This window comes from Crinia signifera, chromosome 5 (genome assembly GCF_055691185.1).
Source record: "Crinia signifera chromosome 5, ASM5569118v1, whole genome shotgun sequence".
NCBI classification, from domain to species: domain Eukaryota; kingdom Metazoa; phylum Chordata; class Amphibia; order Anura; family Myobatrachidae; genus Crinia; species Crinia signifera.
Window position 1 is genome coordinate 3098051 of NC_139221.1, and position 20738 is coordinate 3118788.

General features: G+C 56.3%; 1 protein-coding gene across 4 annotated transcripts in view; it reads left to right on the forward strand.

Annotated features, from left to right (window-relative positions):
* The window catches only part of SLC4A2 (solute carrier family 4 member 2), a 255691-nt gene that overhangs the window by 142342 nt on the left and 92611 nt on the right, over nucleotides 1-20738 (forward strand). For all 4 annotated transcript variants that reach the window (XM_083186515.1, XM_083186516.1, XM_083186514.1 and 1 more), the window contains exons 9-13: nucleotides 8333-8468; nucleotides 12056-12236; nucleotides 12321-12429; nucleotides 16173-16357; nucleotides 20100-20313. In XM_083186515.1, the coding sequence (XP_083042641.1) occupies nucleotides 8333-8468; nucleotides 12056-12236; nucleotides 12321-12429; nucleotides 16173-16357; nucleotides 20100-20313 (825 nt within the window). The remainder of the gene's footprint in view (nucleotides 1-8332; nucleotides 8469-12055; nucleotides 12237-12320; nucleotides 12430-16172; nucleotides 16358-20099; nucleotides 20314-20738) is intronic.

Consider the following 20738-nt stretch of genomic DNA (forward strand, 5'->3'; position numbering starts at 1 on the left):
GTTAGGATGTAGGTGATGAAGTGTACAATGATGTGTGATGGGGGTGGTGGTTAGGATGTAGGTGAGGGGGTGCACAGTGATGTGTGATGGGGTGGTGGTTAGGATGTAGGTGCGGGGGTGCACAGTGATGGGGGTGGTGTAGTGGTTAGGATGTAGGTGAGGGGGGTGCACAATGATGTGTGATGGGGTGGGGGTTAGGATGTAGGTGAGGGGGGTGCACAGTGATGTGTGACGGGGTGGTGGTTAGGATGTAGGTGAGGGGGGTGCACAGTGATGTGTGATAGGGTGGTGGTTAGGATGTAGGTGAGGGGGGTGCACAGTGATGTGTGACGGGGTGGTGGTTAGGATGTAGGTGAGGGGGGTGCACAGTGATGTGTGATGGGGTGGGGGTTAGGATGTAGGTGAGGGGGGTGCACAGTGATGTGTGACGGGGTGGTGGTTAGGATGTAGGTGAGGGGGGTGCACAGTGATGTGTGATGGGGTGGTGGTTAGGATGTAGGTGCGGGGGTGCATAGTGATGTGTGATGGGGTGGTGGTTAGGATGTAGGTGAGGGGGGTGCACAGTGTTGTGTGATGGGGTGGTGGTTAGGATGTAGGTGAGGGGGGTGCACAGTGATGTGTGACGGGGTGGTGGTTAGGATGTAGGTGAGGGGGTGTACAATGATGTGTGATGGGGTGGTGGTTAGGATGTAGGTGCGGGGGTGCACAGTGATGTGTGATGGGGTGGTGGTTGGGATGTAGGTGCGGGGGTGCACAGTGATGTGAGATGGGGGGTTGGTTAGGATGTAGGTGAGGGGGTGCACAATGATGTGTGATGGGGTGGTGGTTAGGATGTAGGTGAGGGGGGTGTACAGTGATGTGTGACGGGGTGGTGGTTAGGATGTAGGTGAGGGGGGTGTACAATGATGTGTGATGGGGTGGTGGTTAGGATGTAGGTGATGAGGTGCACAGTGATATGTGATGGGGTGGTGGTTAGGATGTAGGTGATGAGGTGCACAGTGATGTGTGATGGGTGGTGGTTAGGATGTAGGTGAGGGGGGTGTACAGTGATGTGTGATGGGATGGAGGTTAGGATGTAGGTGATGAGGTGCACAGTGATGTGTGATGGGGTGGTGGTTAGGATGTAGGTGAGGGGGGTGTACAATGATGTGTGATGGGGTGGTGGTTAGGATGTAGGTGAGGGGGTGCACAGTGATGTGTGATGGGTTGGTGGTTAGGATGTAGGTGATGAGGTGTACAGTGATGTGTGACGGGGTGGTGGTTAGGATGTAGGTGAGGGGGTGCACAGTGATGTGAGATGGAGGTGGTGGTTAGGATGTAGGGGAGGGGGTGCACAATGATGTGTGATGGGGTGGTGGTTAGGATGTAGGTGAGGGGGTGTACAATGATGTGTGATGGGGTGGTGGTTGGGATGTAGGTGCGGGGGTGTACAATGATGTGTGATGGGATGGAGGTTAGGATGTAGGTGAGGGGGGTGCACAGTGATGTGTGATGGGGTGGGGGTTAGGATGTAGGTGAGGGGGGTGCACAGTGATGTGTGACGGGGTGGTGGTTAGGATGTAGGTGAGGGGGGTGCACAGTGATGTGTGATGGGGTGGTGGTTAGGATGTAGGTGCGGGGGTGCACAGTGATGTGTGATGGGGTGGTGGTTAGGATGTAGGTGAGGGGGGTGCACAGTGTTGTGTGATGGGGTGGTGGTTAGGATGTAGGTGAGGGGGGTGCACAGTGATGTGTGACGGGGTGGTGGTTAGGATGTAGGTGAGGGGGGTGTACAATGATGTGTGATGGGGTGGGGGTTAGGATGTAAGTGAGGGGTTGTACAATGATGTGTGATGGGGTGGTGGTTAGGATGTAGGTGAGGGGGTGCACAGTGATGTGTGATGGGGTGGTGGTTAGGATGTAGGTGCGGGGGTGCACAGTGATGGGGGTGGTGTAGTGGTTAGGATGTAGGTGAGGGGGGTGCACAATGATGTGTGATGGGGTGGGGGTTAGGATGTAGGTGAGGGGGGTGCACAGTGATGTGTGACGGGGTGGTGGTTAGGATGTAGGTGAGGGGGGTGCACAGTGATGTGTGATGGGGTGGGGGTTAGGATGTAGGTGAGGGGGGTGCACAGTGATGTGTGACGGGGTGGTGGTTAGGATGTAGGTGAGGGGGGTGCACAGTGATGTGTGATGGGGTGGTGGTTAGGATGTAGGTGCGGGGGTGCATAGTGATGTGTGATGGGGTGGTGGTTAGGATGTAGGTGAGGGGGGTGCACAGTGTTGTGTGATGGGGTGGTGGTTAGGATGTAGGTGAGGGGGGTGCACAGTGATGTGTGACGGGGTGGTGGTTAGGATGTAGGTGAGGGGGGTGTACAATGATGTGTGATGGGGTGGTGGTTAGGATGTAGGTGAGGGGGGTGTACAATGATGTGTGATGGGGTGGTGGTTAGGATGTAGGTGATGAGGTGCACAGTGATATGTGATGGGGTGGTGGTTAGGATGTAGGTGATGAGGTGCACAGTGATGTGTGATGGGGTGGTGGTTAGGATGTAGGTGAGGGGGGTGTACAGTGATGTGTGATGGGATGGAGGTTAGGATGTAGGTGAGGGGGTGCACAGTGATGTGTGATGGGTTGGTGGTTAGGATGTAGGTGAGGGGGGTGTACAATGATGTGTGATGGGGTGGTGGTTAGGATGTAGGTGAGGGGGTGCACAGTGATGTGTGATGGGTTGGTGGTTAGGATGTAGGTGATGAGGTGTACAGTGATGTGTGACGGGGTGGTGGTTAGGATGTAGGTGAGGGGGTGCACAGTGATGTGAGATGGAGGTGGTGGTTAGGATGTAGGTGAGGGGGTGCACAGTGATGTGTGATGGGGTGGTGGTTAGGATGTAGGTGAGGGGGTGCACAATGATGTGTGATGGGGTGGTGGTTAGGATGTAGGTGAGGGGGTGTACAATGATGTGTGATGGGGTGGTGGTTGGGATGTAGGTGCGGGGGTGTACAATGATGTGTGATGGGATGGAGGTTAGGATGTAGGTGAGGGGGGTGCACAGTGATGTGTGATGGGGTGGGGGTTAGGATGTAGGTGAGGGGGGTGCACAGTGATGTGTGACGGGGTGGTGGTTAGGATGTAGGTGAGGGGGGTGCACAGTGATGTGTGATGGGGTGGTGGTTAGGATGTAGGTGCGGGGGTGCACAGTGTTGTGTGATGGGGTGTTGGTTAGGATGTAGGTGAGGGGGGTGCACAGTGATGTGTGACGGGGTGGTGGTTAGGATGTAGGTGAGGGGGGTGTACAATGATGTGTGATGGGGTGGGGGTTCGGATGTAAGTGAGGGGTTGTACAATGATGTGTGATGGGGTGGTGGTTAGGATGTAGGTGAGGGGGTGCACAGTGATGTGTGATGGGGTGGTGGTTAGGATGTAGGTGCGGGGGTGCACAGTGATGGGGGTGGTGTAGTGGTTAGGATGTAGGTGAGGGGGGTGCACAATGATGTGTGATGGGGTGGGGGTTAGGATGTAGGTGAGGGGGGTGCACAGTGATGTGTGACGGGGTGGTGGTTAGGATGTAGGTGAGGGGGGTGCACAGTGATGTGTGATGGGGTGGGGGTTAGGATGTAGGTGAGGGGGGTGCACAGTGATGTGTGACGGGGTGGTGGTTAGGATGTAGGTGAGGGGGGTGCACAGTGATGTGTGATGGGGTGGTGGTTAGGATGTAGGTGCGGGGGTGCATAGTGATGTGTGATGGGGTGGTGGTTAGGATGTAGGTGAGGGGGGTGCACAGTGTTGTGTGATGGGGTGGTGGTTAGGATGTAGGTGAGGGGGGTGCACAGTGATGTGTGACGGGGTGGTGGTTAGGATGTAGGTGAGGGGGGTGTACAATGATGTGTGATGGGGTGGTGGTTAGGATGTAGGTGAGGGGGGTGTACAATGATGTGTGATGGGGTGGTGGTTAGGATGTAGGTGATGAGGTGCACAGTGATATGTGATGGGGTGGTGGTTAGGATGTAGGTGATGAGGTGCACAGTGATGTGTGATGGGGTGGTGGTTAGGATGTAGGTGAGGGGGGTGTACAGTGATGTGTGATGGGATGGAGGTTAGGATGTAGGTGAGGGGGTGCACAGTGATGTGTGATGGGTTGGTGGTTAGGATGTAGGTGAGGGGGGTGTACAATGATGTGTGATGGGGTGGTGGTTAGGATGTAGGTGAGGGGGTGCACAGTGATGTGTGATGGGTTGGTGGTTAGGATGTAGGTGATGAGGTGTACAGTGATGTGTGACGGGGTGGTGGTTAGGATGTAGGTGAGGGGGTGCACAGTGATGTGAGATGGAGGTGGTGGTTAGGATGTAGGTGAGGGGGTGCACAGTGATGTGTGATGGGGTGGTGGTTAGGATGTAGGTGAGGGGGTGCACAATGATGTGTGATGGGGTGGTGGTTAGGATGTAGGTGAGGGGGTGTACAATGATGTGTGATGGGGTGGTGGTTGGGATGTAGGTGCGGGGGTGTACAATGATGTGTGATGGGATGGAGGTTAGGATGTAGGTGAGGGGGGTGCACAGTGATGTGTGATGGGGTGGGGGTTAGGATGTAGGTGAGGGGGGTGCACAGTGATGTGTGACGGGGTGGTGGTTAGGATGTAGGTGAGGGGGGTGCACAGTGATGTGTGATGGGGTGGTGGTTAGGATGTAGGTGCGGGGGTGCACAGTGTTGTGTGATGGGGTGGTGGTTAGGATGTAGGTGAGGGGGGTGCACAGTGATGTGTGACGGGGTGGTGGTTAGGATGTAGGTGAGGGGGGTGTACAATGATGTGTGATGGGGTGGGGGTTAGGATGTAAGTGAGGGGTTGTACAATGATGTGTGATGGGGTGGTGGTTAGGATGTAGGTGAGGGGGTGCACAGTGATGTGTGATGGGGTGGTGGTTAGGATGTAGGTGCGGGGGTGCACAGTGATGGGGGTGGTGTAGTGGTTAGGATGTAGGTGAGGGGGGTGCACAATGATGTGTGATGGGGTGGGGGTTAGGATGTAGGTGAGGGGGGTGCACAGTGATGTGTGACGGGGTGGTGGTTAGGATGTAGGTGAGGGGGGTGCACAGTGATGTGTGATGGGGTGGGGGTTAGGATGTAGGTGAGGGGGGTGCACAGTGATGTGTGACGGGGTGGTGGTTAGGATGTAGGTGAGGGGGGTGCACAGTGATGTGTGATGGGGTGGTGGTTAGGATGTAGGTGCGGGGGTGCATAGTGATGTGTGATGGGGTGGTGGTTAGGATGTAGGTGAGGGGGGTGCACAGTGTTGTGTGATGGGGTGGTGGTTAGGATGTAGGTGAGGGGGGTGCACAGTGATGTGTGACGGGGTGGTGGTTAGGATGTAGGTGAGGGGGGTGTACAATGATGTGTGATGGGGTGGTGGTTAGGATGTAGGGGAGGGGGTGTACAATGATGTGTGATGGGGTGGTGGTTAGGATGTAGGTGAGGGGGGTGCACAGTGTTGTGTGATGGGGTGGTGGTTAGGATGTAGGTGAGGGGGGTGCACAGTGATGTGTGACGGGGTGGTGGTTAGGATGTAGGTGAGGGGGGTGTACAATGATGTGTGATGGGGTGGTGGTTAGGATGTAGGTGCGGGGGGTGTACAATGATGTGTGACGGGGTGGTGGTTAGGATGTAGGTGAGGGGGGTGCACAGTGTTGTGTGATGGGGTGGTGGTTAGGATGTAGGTGAGGGGGGTGCACAGTGATGTGTGACGGGGTGGTGGTTAGGATGTAGGTGAGGGGGGTGTACAATGATGTGTGATGGGGTGGTGGTTAGGATGTAGGTGAGGGGGTGCACAGTGATGTGTGATGGGGTGGTGGTTAGGATGTAGGTGCGGGGGTGCACAGTGATGGGGGTGGTGTAGTGGTTAGGATGTAGGTGCGGGGGTGCACAGTGATGGGGGTGGTGTAGTGGTTAGGATGTAGGTGCGGGGGTGCACAGTGATGGGGGTGGTGTAGTGGTTAGGATGTAGGTGCGGGGGTGCACAGTGATGGGGGTGGTGTAGTGGTTAGGATGTAGGTGCGGGGGTGCACAGTGATGGGGGTGGTGTAGTGGTTAGGATGTAGGTGCGGGGGTGCACAGTGATGGGGGTGGTGTAGTGGTTAGGATGTAGGTGGGGGGGTGCACAGTGATGGGGGTGGTGTAGTGGTTAGGATGTAGGTGCGGGGGTGCACAGTGATGGGGGTGGTGTAGTGGTTAGGATGTAGGTGCGGGGGTGCACAGTGATGGGGGTGGTGTAGTGGTTAGGATGTAGGTGCGGGGGTGCACAGTGATGGGGGTGGTGTAGTGGTTAGGATGTAGGTGCGGGGGTGCACAGTGATGGGGGTGGTGTAGTGGTTAGGATGTAGGTGGGGGGGTGCACAGTGATGGGGGTGGTGTAGTGGTTAGGATGTAGGTGCGGGGGTGCACAGTGATGGGGGTGGTGTAGTGGTTAGGATGTAGGTGCGGGGGTGCACAGTGATGGGGGTGGTGTAGTGGTTAGGATGTAGGTGCGGGGGTGCACAGTGATGGGGGTGGTGTAGTGGTTAGGATGTAGGTGCGGGGGTGCACAGTGATGGGGGTGGTGTAGTGGTTAGGATGTAGGTGCGGGGGTGCACAGTGATGGGGGTGGTGTAGTGGTTAGGATGTAGGTGCGGGGGTGCACAGTGATGGGGTTGGTGTAGTGGTTAGGATGTAGGTGCGGGGGTGCACAGTGATGGGGGTGGTGTAGTGGTTAGGATGTAGGTGCGGGGGTGCACAGTGATGGGGGTGGTGTAGTGGTTAGGATGTAGGTGCGGGGGTGCACAGTGATGGGGGTGGTGTAGTGGTTAGGATGTAGGTGCGGGGGTGCACAGTGATGGGGGTGGTGTAGTGGTTAGGATGTAGGTGCGGGGGTGCACAGTGATGGGGGTGGTGTAGTGGTTAGGATGTAGGTGCGGGGGTGCACAGTGATGTGTGATGGGGTGGTGGTTAGGATGTAGGTGCGGGGGTGCACAGTGATGGGGGTGGTGTAGTGGTTAGGATGTAGGTGCGGGGGTGCACAGTGATGGGGGTGGTGTAGTGGTTAGGATGTAGGTGCGGGGGTGCACAGTGATGGGGGTGGTGTAGTGGTTAGGATGTAGGTGCGGGGGTGCACAGTGATGGGGGTGGTGTAGTGGTTAGGATGTAGGTGCGGGGGTGCACAGTGATGGGGGTGGTGTAGTGGTTAGGATGTAGGTGCGGGGGTGCACAGTGATGGGGGTGGTGTAGTGGTTAGGATGTAGGTGAGGGGGGTGCACAGTGATGGGGGTGGTGTAGTGGTTAGGATGTAGGTGCGGGGGTGCACAGTGATGGGGGTGGTGTAGTGGTTAGGATGTAGGTGCGGGGGTGCACAGTGATGGGGGTGGTGTAGTGGTTAGGATGTAGGTGCGGGGGTGCACAGTGATGGGGGTGGTGTAGTGGTTAGGATGTAGGTGCGGGGGTGCACAGTGATGGGAGTGGTGTAGTGGTTAGGATGTAGGTGCGGGGGTGCACAGTGATGTGTGATGGGGGTGGTGTAGTGGTTAGGATGTAGGTGCGGGGGTGCACAGTGATGTGTGATGGGGGTGGTGTAGTGGTTAGGATGTAGGTGCGGGGGTGCACAGTGATGGGGGTGGTGTAGTGGTTAGGATGTAGGTGCGGGGGTGCACAGTGATGTGTGATGGGGGTGGTGTAGTGGTTAGGATGTAGGTGCGGGGGTGCACAGTGATGGGGGTGGTGTAGTGGTTAGGATGTAGGTGCGGGGGTGCACAGTGATGGGGGTGGTGTAGTGGTTAGGATGTAGGTGCGGGGGTGCACAGTGATGGGGGTGGTGTAGTGGTTAGGATGTAGGTGCGGGGGTGCACAGTGATGGGGGTGGTGTAGTGGTTAGGATGTAGGTGCGGGGGTGCACAGTGATGGGGGTGGTGTAGTGGTTAGGATGTAGGTGCGGGGGTGCACAGTGATGGGGGTGGTGTAGTGGTTAGGATGTAGGTGCGGGGGTGCACAGTGATGGGGGTGGTGTAGTGGTTAGGATGTAGGTGCGGGGGTGCACAGTGATGGGGGTGGTGTAGTGGTTAGGATGTAGGTGCGGGGGTGCACAGTGATGGGGGTGGTGTAGTGGTTAGGATGTAGGTGCGGGGGTGCACAGTGATGGGGGTGGTGTAGTGGTTAGGATGTAGGTGCGGGGGTGCACAGTGATGGGGGTGGTGTAGTGGTTAGGATGTAGGTGCGGGGGTGCACAGTGATGGGGGTGGTGTAGTGGTTAGGATGTAGGTGCGGGGGTGCACAGTGATGGGGGTGGTGTAGTGGTTAGATGTACAGGTAATACCTCCTTATATCCACCACTAGGAGCTGTTCTTCTCGACCTGGACCAAAGAACTCTTCCAGGAATTGCTCATCAGGTTGTGGAACAGATGATTATCAGTGATCAGATAAAGGCTGAGGACCGAGCCAATGTACTTCGAGCTTTACTACTTAAACATAGGTACAGAGATATATGTAGTTGTAATATCCCCGTCAGCCGCCCACCTGTGTGTTCCCCCGTCAGCCCCCCCCCATGTGTGTTCCCCTGTCAGCCACCCACCTGTGTGTTCCCCTGTCAGCCGCCCACCTGTGTTCCCCCATCAGCCGCCCACCTGTGTGTACCCCCGTCAGCCGCCCACCTGTGTGTACCCCCGTCAGCCGCCCACCTGTGTATACCCCCGTCAGCCGCCCACCTGTCTGTTCCCTCGTCAGCCGCCCACCTGTCTGTTCCCCCGTCAGCCGCCCACCTGTGTGTACCCCCGTCAGCCGCCCACCTGTGTGTACCCCCGTCAGCCGCCCACCTGTCTGTTCCCCCGTCAGCCGCCCACCTGTGTGTTCCCCCGTTATCCGCCCACCTGTGTGTACCCCCGTCAGCCGCCCACCTGTGTGTACCCCCATCAGCCGCCCACCTGTGTGTTTCCCCGTCAGCCGCCCACCTGTGTGTTTCCCCGTCAGCCGCCCACCTGTGTGTTCCCCCGTCAGCCGCCCACCTGTGTGTACCCCCGTCAGCCGCCCACCTGTGTGTACCCCCGTCAGCCGCCCACCTGTGTGTACCCCCGTCAGCCGCCCACCTGTGTGTACCCCCGTCAGCTTCCCACCTGTGTGTACCCCCGTCAGCCACCCACCTGTGTGTTCCCCCGTCAGCCGCCCACCTGTGTGTTCCCCCGTCAGCCGCCCACCTATGTGTACCCCCGTCAGCCGCCCACCTGTGTGTACCCCCGTCAGCCGCCCACCTGTGTGTTCCCCCGTCAGCCGCCCACCTGTGTGTTCCCCCGTCAGCCGCCCACCTGTGTGTTCCCCCCGTCAGTCGCCCACCTGTGTGTTCCCCCGTCAGCCGCCCACCTGTGTGTTCCCCCGACAGCCGCCCACCTGTGTGTTCCCCCGTCAGCCGCCCACCTGTGTGTACCCCCGTCAGCCGCCCACCTGTGTGTACCCCCGTCAGCCGCCCACCTGTGTGTTCCCCCGTCAGCCGCCCACCTGTGTGTTCCCCCGTCAGCCGCCCACCTGTGTGTACCCCCGTCAGCCGCCCACCTGTGTGTACCCCCGTCAGCCGCCCACCTGTGTGTACCCCCGTCAGCCGCCCACCTGTGTGTACCCCCGTCAGCCGCCCACCTGTCTGTTCCCCCGTCAGCCGCCCACCTGTCTGTTCCCCCGTCAGCCGCCCACCTGTCTGTTCCCCCGTCAGCCGCCCACCTGTGTGTACCCCCGTCAGCCGCCCACCTGTGTGTACCCCCGTCAGCCGCCCACCTGTGTGTTCCCCCCCGTCAGCCGCCCACCTGTGTGTACCCCCGTCAGCCGCCCACCTGTGTGTACCCCCGTCAGCCGCCCACCTGTCTGTTCCCCCGTCAGCCGCCCACCTGTCTGTTCCCCCGTCAGCCGCCCACCTGTCTGTTCCCCCGTCAGCCGCCCACCTGTCTGTTCCCCCGTCAGCCGCCCACCTGTCTGTTCCCTTGTCAGCCGCCCACCTGTGTGTTCCCTTGTCAGCCGCCCACCTGTGTGTTCCCTTGTCAGCCGCCCACCTGTGTGTTCCCTTGTCAGCCGCCCACCTGTGTGTACCCCCGTCAGCCGCCCACCTGTGTGTACCCCCGTCAGCCGCCCACCTGTGTGTACCCCCGTCAGCCGCCCACCTGTGTGTTCCCCCGTCAGCCGCCCACCTGTGTGTACCCCCGTCAGCCGCCCACCTGTGTGTACCCCCGTCAGCCGCCCACCTGTCTGTTCCCCCGTCAGCCGCCCACCTGTGTGTTCCCCCGTCAGCCGCCCACCTGTGTGTACCCCCGTCAGCCGCCCACCTGTGTGTTCCCCCGTCAGCCGCCCACCTGTGTGTTCCCCCGTCAGCCGCCCACCTGTCTGTTCCCCCGTCAGCCGCCCACCTGTGTGTTCCCCCGTCAGCCGCCCACCTGTGTGTTCCCCCGTCAGCCGCCCACCTGTCTGTTCCCCCGTCAGCCGCCCACCTGTGTGTTCCCCCGTCAGCCGCCCACCTGTCTGTTCCCCCGTCAGCCGCCCACCTGTGTGTACCCCCGTCAGCCGCCCACCTGTGTGTTCCCCCGTCAGCCGCCCACCTGTGTGTACCCCCGTCAGCCGCCCACCTGTGTGTACCCCCGTCAGCCGCCCACCTGTGTGTACCCCCGTCAGCCGCCCACCTGTGTGTACCCCCGTCAGCCGCCCACCTGTGTGTACCCCCGTCAGCCGCCCACCTGTGTGTACCCCCGTCAGCCGCCCACCTGTGTGTACCCCCGTCAGCCGCCCACCTGTGTGTACCCCCGTCAGCCGCCCAGCTGTGTGTACCCCCGTCAGCCGCCCAGCTGTGTGTACCCCCGTCAGCCGCCCACCTGTGTGTTCCCCCGTCAGCCGCCCACCTGTGTGTTCCCCCGTCAGCCGCCCACCTGTGTGTTCCCCCGTCAGCCGCCCACCTGTGTGTTCCCCCGTCAGCCGCCCACCTGTGTGTACCCCCGTCAGCCGCCCAGCTGTGTGTACCCCCGTCAGCCGCCCAGCTGTGTGTACCCCCGTCAGCCGCCCAGCTGTGTGTACCCCCGTCAGCCGCCCACCTGTGTGTTCCCCCGTCAGCCGCCCACCTGTGTGTTCCCCCGTCAGCCGCCCACCTGTGTGTTCCCCCGTCAGCCGCCCACCTGTGTGTTCCCCCGTCAGCCGCCCACCTGTGTGTTCCCCCGTCAGCCGCCCACCTGTGTGTTCCCCCGTCAGCCGCCCACCTGTGTGTTCCCCCGTCAGCCGCCCACCTGTGTGTTCCCCCGTCAGCCGCCCACCTGTGTGTTCCCCCGTCAGCCGCCCACCTGTCTGTTCCCCCGTCAGCCGCCCACCTGTGTGTAGCCCCGTCAGCCGCCCACCTGTGTGTACCCCCGTCAGCCGCCCACCTGTCTGTTCCCCCGTCAGCCGCCCACCTGTGTGTTCCCCCGTCAGCCGCCCACCTGTGTGTTCCCCCGTCAGCCGCCCACCTGTCTGTTCCCCCGTCAGCCGCCCACCTGTCTGTTCCCCCGTCAGCCGCCCACCTGTCTGTTCCCCCGTCAGCCGCCCACCTGTCTGTTCCCCCGTCAGCCGCCCACCTGTGTGTTCCCCCGTCAGCCGCCCACCTGTGTGTTCCCCCGTCAGCCGCCCACCTGTGTGTTCCCCCGTCAGCCGCCCACCTGTGTGTACCCCCGTCAGCCGCCCACCTGTGTGTACCCCCGTCAGCCGCCCACCTGTGTGTACCCCCGTCAGCCGCCCACCTGTGTGTACCCCCGTCAGCCGCCCACCTGTGTGTACCCCCGTCAGCCGCCCACCTGTGTGTACCCCCGTCAGCCGCCCACCTGTGTGTTCCCCCGTCAGCCGCCCACCTGTGTGTTCCCCCGTCAGCCGCCCACCTGTGTGTTCTCCCGTCAGCCGCCCACCTGTGTGTACCCCCGTCAGCCGCCCACCTGTGTGTACCCCCGTCAGCCGCCCACCTGTGTGTACCCCGTCAGCCGCCCACCTGTGTGTTCCCCCGTCAGCCGCCCACTTGTATTCTTGTAGTCATACTCAGTACGTTATTATAATGCTTTGCTAATGGTGTTTCAGCCACCCGAGTGATGAGAAAGACTCGTCCTTCTCACGGAACATCTCAGCAGCCAGTCTGGGGTCTCTGCTTGGACATCATAGCACTAATCATATTTCTCAGAACAGTGAACCCAACTTAACTGACCCCCTGATGGGCGGAGATTCATCGGAGCAGGAAACTAAGATTGACATAGAGCGGGAGGTGAGATCCATATATGGTGGAGATGAGGGAGAACCAATGTAGCCTCCATGTGTAATACTAATCCATGTATCATGTGCTGCACAGCGGGAATCTCTTCCCTCCTTACCCACAATCCAACGCTCAAAGTCCAAGCATGAACTGAAGCTTCTGGAGAAAATCCCTGAGAATGCAGAGGCCAGTGTGGTGCTTGTTGGTAAGCAGTGCACCATGGGGAGGAAGGAGGGGACAATAGCACCATGGGGGGGGGGGGGTTGGCATGGAGGGACCATGGATGGACTGTGGGGGGCCATGGAGGGAATGTTGTGGAGCCATAAAAGAAGCATGGTGGGATCATGGCGGGACCGTGTGGGGGCCAGGGAGGGGCTATGGTGGGGCCAGGGAGGGACTATGGGGAGCGGGGATTGAGGTACCATGGGATGCATCCCTGGGCCATTGATGGACCATGAAGGAATTGGCCTGAGACCTGTAGATATGTGTTGGCAGAGTGGACAGTGGTGACGTGGATCCATAACATGGAGCCATTTTAGGACACTTTATATAATGGTCTCTTGGGAATCCAGATGAGGACAGAGCCTAGTCGGAATGAGCTGTGAAATGTCCTTCTGAGATTCCCTTGAGGTGATGCTGCTCAGAAGCTCCTAATGTACCATAACCTGACTCTTCTGAGTCTTCTCCTTGAATCCATGTAGTCCTCTGCCCCAGAATCCCGCAGAGCTACACCACATCTGCAGATGTTACTGGAGAACTTGGGCTCTGATTAACTACTGAGCTCCCCCCTAATTACTGCAGGTCTTACTTTAACTGGGGTCACCTGTCCCCTCCCTTCCTTTCTCCTGTGCTCTCTGGAATGCTAGATCAATCTGCAACAAGCTCCCGACTATCCACGACCTCTTCATCTCCCACTTTTTTAACCTTCTCGCCATAACTGAAACCTGGCTCTCCGCCTCTGACACCACCTCCCCTGCTGCCCTCTCTTATGGAGGCCTCTCCTTCACCCACTCAGTCAGACCTGATGGCCGCCAGGGTGGAGGAGTGGGCATCCTCCTCTCCAACAACTGCACCTTCCGCGCCATCCCACCTGAGCCCTCCCTCACATTCTCCACCTTTGAGGTACACACTATCCGCCTCTTCTACCCTATTCACCTCCTTGTGGCTGTAATATACCGCCCCCCTGGCCCCTGCTCCCCTTTCCTTGATAACTTTGCTGCATGGCTTCCACACTTTCTTGCCTCTGACCTCCCCTCTATCATCCTCGGTGACTTTAACATTCCTAATGACATCAATAATGCTGCCTCCTCTAATCTTCTTGACCTTACCACCTTCTTTGGACTTTCTCAATGGACCTCCACCCCCACTCATAATCTCGGACACTCCCTTGACCTAGTCTTCACCCACCATTGTAATCTCCCTGATTTCTCTAATTCTTCCTTCCCACTCTCTGACCACAATCTGCTCTCTTTCACCCTCTCATCCTCCCCTCTCCCTCATTGCCCAGACCCACAGTCACCAGACGTAACCTCGGGTCTCTTGAGCCTACTATCCTGTCTTCCCTGGAGACTTTCCGCTCTCCTCTTTCAACCATGACCTGCCCCAACCAGGCTGCCTCTTTCTATTACTCTTCTCTCACCTCTGCTCTCGACTCTGTAGCCCCCCTCCACACTGTCCCCCTCCAACGCTCTAAACCCCAACCCTGGCACCACAAAATAACACGATTCTTGTAAAAATGTGCACGCTCTGCTGAACGCCTCTGGAGGAAATCTCACTCTCTGGCAGACTTCCTCCATTTCAAGTTTATTCTCTCCTCCTACAGCGCTGCTCTCTCCTATACCAAACAATCTTTCTTCAAATCTCTCATCTCTTCCCATTCCTCCAATCCCCGACGTCTCTTTGATACTTTCAACACTCTACTTCGCCCTGCTCCACCCCTCCTCCCCTCATCCCTCACTGCCACTGACTTTGCCTCCTTCTTCCTCTCTAAAATTGAGATAATCCGACATGATATCTCCTCCCATACCCCCTCTGCTGCCCACCCACCCCAATCCTCCTCCCCTCCCAACCAACCCACTCTGTCATCCTTCTGCCCTACTACAGCTGCGGAAGTCCTCTCCCCTCCCGTCTCCTCAGTTCCCTCTCCCCCACTGGCTGCTCCTACCTTGCTCACCTCTTTAACCTATCCCTTTCTACTGGCATTTTTCGCTCACCCTTCAAACATGCTCTGGTCTCACCTATTCTTAAAAAACCAAACCTGGACCCTTTATCTCCCACAAGCTACCGCCCTATCTCTCTTCTCCCATTTGCCTCTAAAATACTAGAACGTCTGGTTTACAGGCGTCTCACCAGCTACCTGTCTGACCACTCCATCCTTGATCCCCTTCAATCTGGCTTTTACTCACTTCACTCTACTGAAACTGCCCTAGTAAAGTCACCAATGATCTGCTATCAGCCAAATCCAAGGGTCACTTCTCCCTGCTTATCCTTTTGGACCTATCTGCTGCCTTTGACACTGTGGATCACCCTCTCCTCCTCCACACACTCCAAAACATTGGCCTCTCTGGCACGGTCTTTAACTGGTTTTCCTATTACCTCTCCAACCGTTCCTTCTCAGTCTCTGCCTCTGGCTCCACCTTACCACCTTCTATCCTTCCTGTCAGGTGCCCCTCAGGGTTCCGTCCTTGGCCCCATTCTGTTCTCTCTGTACACCTCCTCTCTGGGTGCACTCATTAACTCCTTTGGCTTCCAATATCACCTCTATGCTGATGACACCCAAATCTACCTCCCCACTCTGTGACGTAGCGAAACGTACGTCAGAGGGATTCCGCCGTGTCATGTGGTGCACACACGTGACCGGCACACTCCAGGCAGGGACACCGGCAGGAAGCGGCAAGTGCTCACCCTTTTTGACACAGCAGCGGACCACATCCCGGCTTCCTACTACCAACCGGTCAGGTCTCCCAGGTAACCACTGGTTTCTACCAGTGGTCAAATTCTTACCTTCGCTGTACTATTGTGGCATTTTTGATACACCTGTGTGCCCCCGCACGGCCCATATGTTAATATTGCTGCACTATTCACACTGCAGCGATCCCTGCCGTATTGTGAGACGCAACTGGGTTTAGATAAAAAGATCCTATGATTTAAAAACCCATGGAATCAGACCTAAACTTTGGTGCCAATTATGGGATAAATGAGGATCACTTCTAATGTCATACTCTGATCAGTGAGAGTCTCCATATTCACTAAGCAGGTACATGAACCAGCATACAGGACCATTGTTACAGCATAACTAATAAAAGCTCAATGTTAAATAATTCATACAAACTTTGACCTGTGATATAAGTGTGCCTCCACCCAGAGTTTTTCCTTTTTTTCTCCTCCTCCCTTGGCATTGTTTCACCTCTTGTAATCCATCTGTCTCCTCTTCCTTCTAGATTGTAAGCTCCTCCGAGCAGGGCCCTCTTCCCTCCTGTTGTCAAAGCCCACTTCTCTTCACATTTCACTCACAGCTCTCCTATACTCCAACACTCAGTGACTATCTTTGTCTGCATACTCATCTCTATCATTGGCCTCAAGCCTCTAGTTGTATGTTGATTGAGTCCTCACTACTTATATATAATCTGTAATGTGTATTGCACTGTGGTGCTCTTTATTTGTACTGTATTTTTGTTATTTATTCAATGTAATGCTGTTTTGTCTCCCTGTATTGTTCCTTTGTACGGCGCTGCGAAACACTTGTGGCGCCTTATAAATAAAATTATAATAATAATGATGTCCAAACCTTTACAATCCCTATAAGGGATAGCTTCACCGGTGAGACCAGACCATTATGATCCACAGGGCTGACGCGTTTCACCTCACATTGCTGCAGTATAATCTATTGTGTACAGTATACACGTGACATCACCACTATGACACTCTGACCTTTGGTGCGTCCCTCAGGCTGCGTGGAATTCCTCGATCAGCCCACAATGGCATTTGTGCGGTTGCAGGAGGCGGTGGAGCTGGATTGCGTGCTAGAAGTTCCCATCCCTGTGCGCTTCTTGTTTGTCCTCTTGGGTCCCAGCACATCCAACATTGACTATCATGAAATTGGGAGGTCGATTTCCACTCTCATGTCGGACAAGGTGAGACTTTCCCGTATTTCAGCGAGTTTTCTGGGACGTTTGGTCCTTTGTTCTGTGCCAACATCCCACTCATTTACTGACACAAAGTTGTGCTGACGTTTCCTGACAGGTGTGGGGCACAAGTGGTCAGCAGTTGGTTGGTTGGTGTGAGGGTGCAACCCAACTCTATCAGAATCATGTCCCCCCCCCCCCCCCCCCCCCCCCCCCCCCCCCCGGCCTCTATCAGAATCAGGTCCCCTCCGGCCTCTATCAGAATCAGGTCCCCTCCGGCCTCTATCAGAATCAGGTCCCCTCCGGCCTCTATCAGAATCCTGTCCCCCCAGCCTCTATGCAAATACGGTCCCCCCAGCCTCTATCAGAATCGGATCCCCCATTCAATATCAGAATCAGGTCCTCTCCGGCCTCTATCAGAATCATGTCCCCCAGCCTCTATCAGAATCATGTCCCCCAGCCTCTATCAGAATCATGTCCCCCAGCCTCTATCAGAATCATGTCCCCCAGCCTCTATCAGAATCATGTCCCCCAGCCTCTATCAGAATCGGATCTCCCATCCAATATCAGAATCAGGTCCCCCCAGCCTCTATCAGAACCATGTCCCCCATCCTCTATCAGAATCCGGTCCCGTCCCCCCGGCCTCTATCAGAATAAATTCCCCCCCGGCCTCTATCAGAATAAGTTCCCCCGGCCTCTATCAGAATCAGGTCCCCTCCGGCCTCTATCAGAATCAGGTCCCCCCATCTTCTATCAGAATCAGGTGTCCCCCCATCTTCTATCAGAATCAGGTGTCCCCCCGGCCTCTATCAGAATCAGGTCCCCCCGACCTCTATCAGAATCAGGTCCCCTCCGGCCTCTATCAGAATCAGGTCCCCTCCGGCCTCTATCAGAATCAGGTCCCCTCCGGCCTCTATCAGAATCAGGTCCCCTCCGGCCTCTATCAGAATCAGGTCCCCTCCGGCCTCTATCAGAATCAGGTCCCCTCCGGCCTCTATCAGAATCAGGTCCCCGGCCTCTATCAGAATCTGGTGTCGTCCCCCTCCCCTGACCTCTATCAGAATCATGTCCCCCAGCCTCTATCAGAATCATGTCCCCCAGCCTCTATCAGAATCATGTCCCCCAGCCTCTATCAGAATCATGTCCCCCAGCCTCTATCAGAATCATGTCCCCCAGCCTCTATCAGAATCATGTCCCCCAGCCTCTATCAGAATCATGTCTTCCATCCTCTATCAGAATCTGGTCCCGTCCCCCCAGCCTCTATGAGAATACGGTCTCCCCAGCCTCTATCAGAATCAGGTTGATAATGGATATGCTGTAGATGTGATTTTCCTAGATTTTGCTAAAGCCTTCGGCACCGTACCACACATGAGGTTGATAAATAAAATGGAGGACCTGGGATTAGGGGCAAATATCTGCAGATGGGTAGGGAATTGGCTATGTAATAGAGAACAAAGAGTGGTTGTGAATGGTGCCGTATCAGATATGATACCGGTACTAAGTGGAGTGCCCCAGGGTTCGGTTCTAGGGCCCATTTTGTTTAACATTTTTATTAACGATATTGGGATAGGGTTACTCAGCAATGTATCCATCTTTGTGGACGATACAAAACTTAGCAAAGTCATCAAATCACCAGAAGATGTCACCATGCTTCAAAATGATCTTGCAATTCTAGATGAGTGGGCAATAAAATGGAAGATGAGGTTCAATGTAGATAAATGTAAGGTTATGCACCTTGGGAGACACAACCAGTGTGCAAGTTACAACCTTAGCGGAGAGGAATTGGGTAATTCCATACTTGAAAAGGATCTAGGAGTCCAAATAGACAGCAAACTGGGATGTAGTGCCCATTGTAATGTAGCTACAAAAAAGGCCAACAAAATTCTGGCATGTATTAAGAGGGGAATGGAAACTAGGGACTCAAGGGTAATTATTCCACTATATAAAGCATTGGTGAGACCTCACCTAGAGTACGGAGTACAGTTCTGGGCCCCACACTATAAAAAGGACATCATAGAATTAGAAAAAAATCCAAAGAAGAGCAACAAAGCTTATTAGGGGAATGGAGAATTTAAGCTACGGGGAGAGATTAAGCAAGCTGGGACTATTTACACTAAAGAAGAGACGTTTAAGGGGGGACATGCTCAACATGTACAAATATATCAGGGGCCAATATAAGGAACTGTCACACACCCTCTTTTCTACTAGAAAGGAATCTAGGACGCGAGGGCATGAGTATATTAGAAGAAAGAAAATTTTGTTCATCTAAAAGAAAAAAATTCTTTACAGTCAGAGCAGTCAAACTTTGGAACTCTCTTCTTGGAGAAGTGGTGTCGGCAGACACTATAAATACGTTTAAAATAAGGTTGGATAAACATTTATTGGTTAAAAACATCCATGGGTATGAATAAGTAACAATCTGCCTTTAAAATATCAGAACATACTATACAACAAGGGATTAGCTACTATAAATATAGGTTGAACTAGATGGACGCAAGTCTTTATTCAGCCTCACCTACTATGTAACTATGTAACCGGTCTCTATCAGAATCCGGTCCCGTCCCTTCAGCCTCTATCAGAATCCGGTCCCGTCCCTTCAACCTCTATCAGAATCAGATCCTCCCGGCCTCTATCAGAATCTGGTGACACCCCCCCCCCTGGCCTCCATCAGAATCCCGTCGCTCTATTAGAATCCCCCCCCCCCCCCCCCTCCCGGCCTCTATGAGAATACGGTCCCCTCTACCCCCTCCCCCCCCCAGCCTCTATTGGAATCTGGTTCGCACTGGCCTCTATCGGAATCTGGTCCCATCCCCCAGCCTCTATCGGAATCTGGTGTCGTCCCTCTCCCCCAGCCTCTATCAGAATCATGTCTCCCATCCTCTATCAGAATCTGGTCCTGTCCCCTCAGCCTCTGTCAGAACCCCCCCCCCCCCAGCCTCTATCAGAATACGGTCCCCTCTACCCCCCCCCCCCCCCCGGCCTCTATTGGAATCTGGTTCACACTGGCCTCTATCGGAATCTGGTCCCATCCCCCCAGCCTCTATCGGAATCTGGTGTCGTCCCCCCCCCCCCCCCCGGCCTCTATCAGAATCTGGTCCCGTCCCCTCAGCCTCTGTCAGAACCCCCCCCCCCCCAGCCTCTATCAGAATACGGTCCCCTCTACCCCCCCCCCCCCCCCCGGCCTCTATTGGAATCTGGTTCGCACTGGCCTCTATCGGAATCTGGTCCCATACCCCCAGCCTCTATCGGAATCTGGTGTCGTCCCTCTCCCCCGGCCTCTATCAGAATACGGTCGTGTGTCGACCCCCCCCCCCCCCCCCTCCCCCGGCCTCTATCAGAATACGGTCGTGTGTGTCCCCCGTCCCCCCCCAGGCCTCTATCAGAATACGGTCGTCGTCCCCCCGGCCTCTATCACAATGCGGTCGTGTGTGTGGCTCCCCCCCCCCCCCCCCCCCCCCCCGGCCTCTATCAAAATACGGTCGTCGCCCCCCGGCCTCTATCGGAACGGACGCTGGGAGGGCTGGAGCGGTGACAGACACTAAGAGAACTGTGACTGTGACGCTTGGTTTACACAGATCTGCATCTATGTTTTTATCTTCTGTTATTCTTTCATTGCAGTTTGCATTTAGTAATAACCGTAAGATGGGTTTATTGTCCTCTTCTCCCCGTATCTCCCCAGAATTGTCCCCTCTTCCCTCTAGTCCTCATTCTCCTATAGTACCTATGTGATCCCCCTGTGTCTCCTCCTCAGTCGTTCCATGAGGCAGCCTATTTAGCTGACCACCGCCAGGATCTCCTGAATGCCATCAATGAGTTCCTGGACTGCAGCGTGGTCCTACCTCCATCTGAGGTGATGGGAGAGGAGCTCCTGCGCTCTGTGGCTCTGTTCCAGCAAGAAATGCTGAGAAGGCGTCAAGGCCAGGAGAAGAAAGTCCCTGAGGAGTCCAGCGTCCCGGAAGACAAAGGTAATCTCCTGCCTCACGTAGGGGGAGGGGGCTCATATGTAATACCAGGTCCTCACATAGGGGGAGGGGGCTCATATGTAATACCAGGTCCTCACGTAGGGGGAGGGGGCTCATATGTAATACTAGGTCCTCACATAGGGGGAGGGGGCTCATATGTAATACCAGGTCCTCACGTAGGGGGAGGGGGCTCATATGTAATACCAGGTCCTCACGTAGGGGGAGGGGGCTCATATGTAATACCAGGTCCTCACGTAGGGGGAGGGGGCTCATATGTAATACCAGGTCCTCACGTAGGGGGAGGGGGCTCATATGTAATACCAGGTCCTCACGTAGGGGGAGGGGGCTCATATGTAATACCAGGTCCTCACATAGGGGGAGGGGGCTCATGTGTAATACCAGGTCCTCACATAGGGGGAGGGGGCTCA